Genomic DNA, 8218 nt, shown 5'->3' with positions numbered 1-8218 from the left:
ACAAGTCAGCGTGGCCCAGGGCCCTTGAAAGCCTCAGAGATAATGAGCAAGGAGGCGGCAACAAGGTCAACAAATGCAAAGCCGTCCGAAACAATTCATGCAAGATGATAGTGGTTATGATCAAGGTGATTCGTTCAATGAGCAAGATGAAGAAGTTCAATAAGTCAACAATTATCAAGTCCAAAGAAACAATGCTCAAGAACAAAATCAACAACAATGGCGGTCGCAAGGAAATTGGAACAATCAAGGCCACCAAGGCAATTGAAGTGGTGGTAACAATAATCAAAGCAATTGGAGTAATCAAGGTAATCAGGAAATTGGGGAGGTAATCATCAAGGCAATTAGGGTGGAAACAACCAAAGCAATTGGGGAGGTAATAACCAAGGAGGGTGGAACAACAACAACAACAATAACCGGGGCTCGGGTTTTCAAAGTCCCCCGATGTTCCAACAACCGAGAAATCCACCTCTTTATCCTTCTCAAGGTCTGAGCTCTTCTACAAATGAGATGGGTAGAATTGAGAATATGTTTAAATCGATGATGGAGAAAAATATCGACTCCAATGCTCACCTAACCTCTCACAACACTTCTATTCGCAATTTGGAGGTTCAATTAGGCCAAATCTCGCAAGCTTTGAACACTCGTCCTAAGGGGGCACTACCTAGTGATATAGTGGAGAACTTGAAGGGTGGTAATAATATGAGACATGCTATGGTTGTGACTACTAGAAGTGGCAAAGGTGGAGATGCAACCATGTCAAATCAAAGAAGGATTTTGGATGAAGATGTTATGGTTCAAGAAGATGAAATCCCAAGAAATGTGGTTCAAGCTAATGAAGAAGTGATAATTGATATTGATGAAAGTGTGGAGGAGACACAAGAAGAAGTGAACCCGTCTAGGGAACACATGATTGACATGCCGGAACCGGTAGTGCCAAAGGCTAAGACACCAATGCCAAGGACTCCTCCTCTATACCCTCAAAGGCTTACAAAGAAAAATAGTGAGAACCAATTCAAAAAGTTTATTGACATGATGAAAAGTTTGTCTATCAACGTACCATTGGTTGAGGCTTTAGAGCAAATGTTGGGTTATGCAAAGCTCATGAAGGACTCAGTTACCAAGAAGAGATCGATGAATTGTGAAACGATCAAGATGACACATCAAGTGAGTGCTATTGTGCACTCAATGGCTCCAAAATTGGAAGATACGGGCGCTTTCACAATCCCTTGCATTATTGGGAGCACCGATTTTGCTAAAGCTTTATGTTATCTTGGGGAAATTATCAACTTGATGACCTACTCAGTGTTCAAAACTTTGGGGATTGGGAAACCAAGGCCCACGTCCATGAGGCTGCCAATGGTGGATCGTACTATGAAGAGGCTATTGAGTATTATTGATGATGTGTTAGTTCATGTTAACAAGTTCATCCTCCTGGTGGACTTTGTGATTATTGATTGTGAAGTAGACTATGAGGTCCCTATTATTTTGGGTATACCTTTCCTTGCTACGGGGAAGGCTCTTGTTGATGTGGAAGCCGGTGATCTCACTTTTCGGGTGGGTGATGAAAAGGTGGTCTTCCATGTGTGCAAATCTATGAGGTAACCGAATGGCAATGAAGTTTGTTCGTTCATGGATTTGGTGACGGATGTGATTGTTGATGATGCTAGTGCCACAATGAATGTTGAGGATAATTTGGAAGCCGTTTTGCTCAACCTTGATGATGATGAGGAGAAAGAAGGCTATGTGGAGTGTGTGAATGCATTGCAAGGAATGGGGTCATATACTTATGAACCCCGCAAGCTATCTTTAGATCTTGAAAATCGGAAGACTTCTCCAACAAAGCCCTCAATCGAGGAGTCTCCCACCTTGGAGTTAAATCCATTGCCTCCACATCTCAGTTATGAATTCCTTGGCCCTTCTTCTACATTACCGGTTATTCTTTCTTCGTGTTTGACTAACATGTAGGTAGAGTCCACATTGGAGGTGCTACAACGGAGAAAAAGAGCAATCGGATGGACTTTGGCGGATATCTGGGCATAAGCCTGCCTTTTGTATGTACAAGATTATTTTGTAGGAGGATGCCAAACCCTCCGTTGAACATCAAAGGAGGCTAAGCGAACCAATGCAAGAGGTGGTCAAGAAGGAGATAATAAAGTGGTTGGATGCCAGAGTTGTGTACCTCATTTCCGATAGTTCATGGACTTCACCGATGCAATGTGTCCCAAAGAAAGGGGTCATGATTGTGGTTACCAATGACAAAAATGAGTTGATTCCTACAAGAATGGTGACCGGTTGGAGGGTGTGTATGGACTATCGCAAGCTCAACAAAGTTACAAGAAAATATCATTTCCCACTTCCCTTCCTTGATCAAATGCTTGATAGGTTGGCCCGACGTGCTTTCTATTGTTTTCTCGATGGGTATTCCGGATACAATCAAATTCTCATTGCTCCGGAGGATCAAGAAAAGGCTACCTTCACTTGTCCCTATGGTACTTTTGCATTCTCACGGATGCCATTTGATTTGTGTAATAAACCGGCAACTTTTCAACGTGTATGATAGACATTTTTACCGACATAGTGGAGGATATTCTTGAGGTCTTCATGGATGATTTCTCTGTGGTTGGAAAATCTTTTGATGATTGCTTGAACAATTCGGATAGGGTCTTGGCTAGATGTGAGGAGACTAATTTGATGTTGAATTGGGAGAAGTGTCACTTCATGGTCGAGGGAGGCATTGTCCTCGACCACAAAATTTCTAAGCATGGTATTGAGGTCGACAAGGCCAAAATTGAGGTGATCTCCGAACTCCTTCCCCCTACATCCGTGAAGGGAGTGAGGAGCTTCTTGGATCATGCGGGTTTCTATCGCTGATTCATCAAGGACTTTTCCAAGGTGGTGAACCCTTTGTGTAAGCTTTTGGAGAAGGATGCCAAGTTCCATTTCAATGAAGATTGTATGAAGGCATTCGAATTGCTTAAGTTCAAGTTGACTACTACTCCTATTATTACCGCCCTGGATTGGAGCTTGCCTTTTGAGCTCATGTGTGATGCAAGTAATGTAGCGGTTGGAGCGGTGTTGGGGCAATGTATCAACAAAATCTTCCATCTGGTCAACTATGCAAGCTAGACCATGAATGATGCCCAAGTCAACTACACAGTGCCGAAAAGGAGCTACTTGCTATTGTCTTTGCTATGGAGAAGTTCCGCCCATACTTGATGGGTGCTGATCAGAGCCAACCCTGCACCACTACAAAGTAGCGAGAGTGGTCGAAGCAGCTTTTATCTGAGATGGTCAGGATCGAATCCATAGGGAGCTAGAAGTGGGAATTGGATTCCTATCTAAACTAGAGATGCGTATTGCTCTTAGTTACTCTTCCAATCATCTTTTGGTTGGTTTTTACTTCTAATATTTATGTTAATAGTATGCTAAATTAAACTACGAATGATTGTTTGTAGGGTGTTCTAAATAGTTAAAGAGGCACTAGGGAAGTGACTTTCTCCTAGGTGAATACTTGACGGGTTCTCAAATCTAAGGCAAGGTTGTCATGTTGGGGATTACGATATAACCAATTCACTTTTTCTCACTCTATACATCTCGGTAGTTTGAGTAATTTTACCCTAATTGACTTTTCCAAGACCAATTGGGTATGATAATTTGTGCAAGTAATTTAGGTTCAAGTCAGGTATTACTATCTCTAGGTTTAACCCTTTAATTGGAGCTATCAATCTCTTGAATACGCCCCAATTCCTTGTTGGACTAATTTTTCTAGACTCAAGTTGTCTTTCTCAAGAAGAGCCCAAGTCAAAAAGGCACAAATTAGTGTTTGCAACCACTAATTCAACATGGAAAATACAAATTAGTCCAAATATCAAACACCCATAGATATTCAAGCCTTAAAACTCAAGACCCATCAAATACTCACACTAGGATTGAGCCACAACCCTAGTTAATGGGACTAGCTACTCATAATAATGGAGGAAAACAAAGAAATAGATGAAGAAAACCCCATAAGATTTATTTAATAACTAATAATTGAAGATTCAATGATAAAACCACTATAAAATTACTCAAAATGGTTAAGAACAGTCGTTCATGTGCTCAGCCCAAAGTCAGATTACAACTGATGACCTAAAAAATGGGAAAAAATGTATTTATACTAGGCCAAATTTTATGGACAAAAATACCCTTGCAGGGATAGCGCGGTCTGCCTAAAATCGAGTGCAGCCGCGATGAGGCTTCTTGGCTTTAGATCTCTGCTCTTTGAACTTGGCCACCGCGGGCCGCACTAAATGCACCGCGGCCGCGGTGACTTCTTCTGTGGTCCACACAAAAAGGACCGCGGACAACATTGGTGATGTCCTCAAAACTCCCAACTCTCTGAACCCCATCATTACGGACTGCACAATCTCGATTGCGGTCGCGGTGAGGCCAGTGCGGTCCATACAATATGCTTTGTGGCCGCATTGCTTGAGTTTCCAAAATAAGGACCTCTCTGAATCTCTTCACTGCGGACCGTACTAAATGGAATGCGGCTGCAGTGGATCTGTTGCACTGTGCTTGGACTTGTTATTGGTACTTGTGCATGTTTCACTCCTTCTTGAGCTGGTTTTGACTAATTGTCACCTTTTTGACCAAACCCTGCAAACAAATACAACATGTAAGCCTTTGGGACTATTTTGTATGCATTTTTAATCAAAACTCAAGTAAGAAGGAGTGTAAAATGAACCATAATCCCTAGTTATCAGGTACAAAGGTAATTGTTCACACCTACCATGCGGCACTTCGGTATTTGATGAGCAAGAAAGATTCTAAGGCAAGGTTAATGCGTTGGGCACTTCTATTGCAAGAGTTTGATCTAGAGATTCAAGACTGAAAGGGTAGTGAAAATTAAGTGGCGAACCACTTATCCCAATTAGAGGAGGAGGGGAGGCCACATGATGGCCTTGAGATCAATGATTCATTTCCTGACGAGCAACTCTTAGTCGTTTCAATGACGGGGATGCCATGGTTTGCCGATTTAGCTAATTATCTTGTGAGTGGCATTGTATCAAATTAGTTATCTTCACACCAAAGGAAGAAGCTCAAACGGGATTGCTTGGACTATTATTGGGATGAGCCGTATCTTTTCCGGATATGTACCGATGGTGTGATCCGGCGATGTGTGCCGGAAGAAGAACAAATGGGAATTCTTGAGGCTTGACACTCTTCACCATATAGTGGTCACCATGGTGTAGCTAGAACGGCTACAAAAGTGTTGAGTTGTGGATTTTATTGGCCTACTCTCTACAAGGACGCTAGTGATCTTGTCAAGAATTGTGATGAATGCTAAAGGGCCGATGGGATTTCTAAGAAGAATGAGATTCCCCTTACCACCATCTTGGAAATTGATATCTTTGATGTTTGGGGTATTGATTTCATAGGACTGTTCGTGAGCTCTTGTGGAAACACTTACATTTTGGTAGTTGTGGACTATGTGTCAAAATGGGTTGAAGCCGTGGATTTACCCAACAACGAAGCTAGAAGTGTGGTAGCTTTTTTGAAGAAAAACATCTTTACAAGGTTTGGTACTCCAGGGCCATTATTAGTGATGGGGGTTTGCATTTTTGCAACCGAGCTTTTGATACCTTACTCACCATGTACGGTGTCACTCATAAAGTCTCGACCCCCTACCATCCTCAAGCAAGCGGACAAGTTGAAGTTTCCAACCGGGATATCAAAAGTATTCTGTCAAAGACTGTGAATGCCAACCGTACGGATTGGTCAAGAAAACTTGATGATGCTCTTTGGGCTTATAGGATGGCCTACAAGACACCGATTGGGATGTCTCCATATCAATTGGTGTTTGGTAAGGCATGTCATCTTCCGATAGAACTTGAGCATAAGGCCTGGGCTTTGAAAAAGTTGAACCTTGAGTGAGATGTCACCGCAAACCTTAGAGTGGTCCATTTGAATGAGCTTGATGAATTCTGGTATCATGCCGACACAAGTTCGTTCGTTTGCAAGGAGAAGATCAAGTACCTCCAAGACAAGTACATCCACAACAAGGAGTTTAAAGAAGGTGATCTTGTGCTATTGTTCAATTCCTGGTTACGGATGTTTTCGGACAAGTTGAAGTCAAAATGAAGTGGCCCTTTGAAGTGGTGAATGTAACCCCCTTTAGTGCGCTAGATTTGGAAAATAAGAAAGATGAGGTTTTTAGAGTCAATGGGCACCGGGTTAAGCATTCTCTTGGCAAGGTTGATGATGGCCACATTGTGGCAGTTCTTCATTTCAAGTAATTGGTAATCTGCATCGTGTTGCGGCATTAAATCAGGAACTTATTAGGAGGCAACCCATGTGTCTTTTTCTTTTTCTTGGTTTTCTTTTTTAGATAAAATAGGCTTTGTTTTGTGCTAACTAGTTTTGATGTATATGCAGGAATGGGTGTGCATTGTAGGGACTATGCATGAAAATTTTGGCTAAGTATCACAAAAAGTGCAGACCCCGCTAGAGTTATGCGGACCACACAATCACTTTGCATCCGCACAATTCTTTTTGCGGTCGTACAACTAGAAGATCAAAAATGCATGCTCCTTGAAGTTTGGCCTATCAAAATTCCTTAGCAAATTTCTCCGCACAAATTCTGCGGTCGCACTCATTTTTTATGTGGTCCGCAGAACGTCTTCAGAGAGGATCAGGTAACGAGTGCAGACCACACTCAAATTGTGCGGCCGCACTCACGTAGGTCTGGAACCGACGGGTCAACCTATAAATAGGGCTTTTCTTAACTTTTTACATTTTACATTCTCTGAACCTTCTAGCCATAAGCAAACACAGTGCATCCCCCACTAATTCTCAAAATTCAAGCATTTCATCTCAATAGATTCTCACCTACATCCTTCATTACTGGTATGTTCATTACATCGTTAGATTTTTCATCTTTTCTTAGTTTTGTTCTTTTGCCTAGGGTTAATTTCATGCCTAAAAAAGTTAATAGTTTGTCATTTTTGCTTAGAATCATGTAGGTAGCATCTTAAATGTTAATTGAGGCCTGGGTAAGTAGCTAATCATGCTTAATTGCTAGATCCATGCCTAATTTTTGAAAAACCTGTCTGAATCGTAAGGCAGTGCCCGTAAAATTCAAATTGTGCAGCCGCACTCACTTTTGTGCGGTTCGCACTTTGAGCTCTATTGGCGCAAACACTTTTGTACGGTCCGCAGCTCTCTAACTTAGTCCATGTGTGTGCATGAATTATGTGGCCGCACTCAAAATTGTGCGATCCGCAGTGGACTTGTGCAGACCGTACAAGCACTCACTTTTGTGCGGTCTGCACTAACGAAACATTAGAGACCCTAACAGTATGAACCTGGGGCATCTGGCCACACTCACTTTTGTGTAGTCCGCACTTGGTATTCTACGACCGCGCTCATTTTTGTGTAGTCTGCACTGCCTCTTCTGAGTCTGCTTTATTGCAACTATCAAGCATGCATCTGAGCTTCAATTCTAACTACTTTTTATTACTTATGTGTTGCAGACAATGGTTAGATCACGGGGTAGAGGAGACACATCTAAAAGGAGGGCAGAACCCTCCCTAGGTCGAGGTCGAGGCAAGAGTAACCTGCCATTTGCCATCTGAAGAGCAATAAGCAAGAAAGCTACAGCCAACAGAGCTCCTGAACCCTTCGAGACCAGTGAGTATCTCCCATCTGGGGAGGCTTCTGAGTGCAACTCCGTGCAAGCACAGCCGGAAGCCCAATCACAATAAGTCCCGGGTAGATTCCACTTGGTAGATGAATCATCGTTTTTTGCTAGTTCTTCTGAAGGTTCGTAAGAGGGTAGTCAAGCTTCTGAGCCCTCTTCCTCACATGCTCCAGCTGTTCCAATTAATTTGGACGATAATGATGATGTCCTAGACGATGGGAGAGGGGGTGATACTATAGTGGGAGGTTTAGAGATGTCAAGGAGGCCAGAGCTATGGGAAGACGGATTTGTCAGTGTCAGTGCCTTTGCAAAATTTAGAGAATGGTGGCCGCAAAGGTCGCTCACTCTTGAGCGACAATTCTTGATGAAGGATTTGAACAAGCATAGCCCCAATGTCCTTAAACAATTCCAGGAGTGAAAAGGATGGAAATGGTTCACCCACAGAGTCCTAGATGCAAATAAGCACCTGGTCAAGGAATTCTATGCAAATGTAGCTCACATCAAAAAGGGTACCAAGGTGACAAAAGTGCGAAATCC

At 42.5% G+C, this 8218-nt stretch overlaps 1 protein-coding gene across 1 annotated transcript; it reads left to right on the top strand.

Annotated features, from left to right (window-relative positions):
• Nucleotides 1-507: 507 nt before the first annotated feature.
• On the top strand, nucleotides 508-1602 carry LOC138883634 (uncharacterized). The gene has a single exon (XM_070164330.1). It carries the CDS (start codon nucleotides 508-510, stop codon nucleotides 1600-1602), a length of 1095 nt encoding a protein of 364 aa, XP_070020431.1.
• The last annotated feature ends 6616 nt before the right edge of the window (nucleotides 1603-8218 follow it).

This window comes from Nicotiana sylvestris, chromosome 12 (genome assembly GCF_000393655.2).
Source record: "Nicotiana sylvestris chromosome 12, ASM39365v2, whole genome shotgun sequence".
Lineage (NCBI taxonomy): Eukaryota > Viridiplantae > Streptophyta > Magnoliopsida > Solanales > Solanaceae > Nicotiana > Nicotiana sylvestris.
This window is presented reverse-complemented; position numbering and strand designations above follow the sequence as displayed.

What these genes read in the sequence shown, in the direction of transcription:
- LOC138883634 (XM_070164330.1), top strand. Translation starts at nt 508, where the DNA reads ATGGGTAGAATTGAGAATATGTTTAAATCGATGATGGAGAAAAATATC.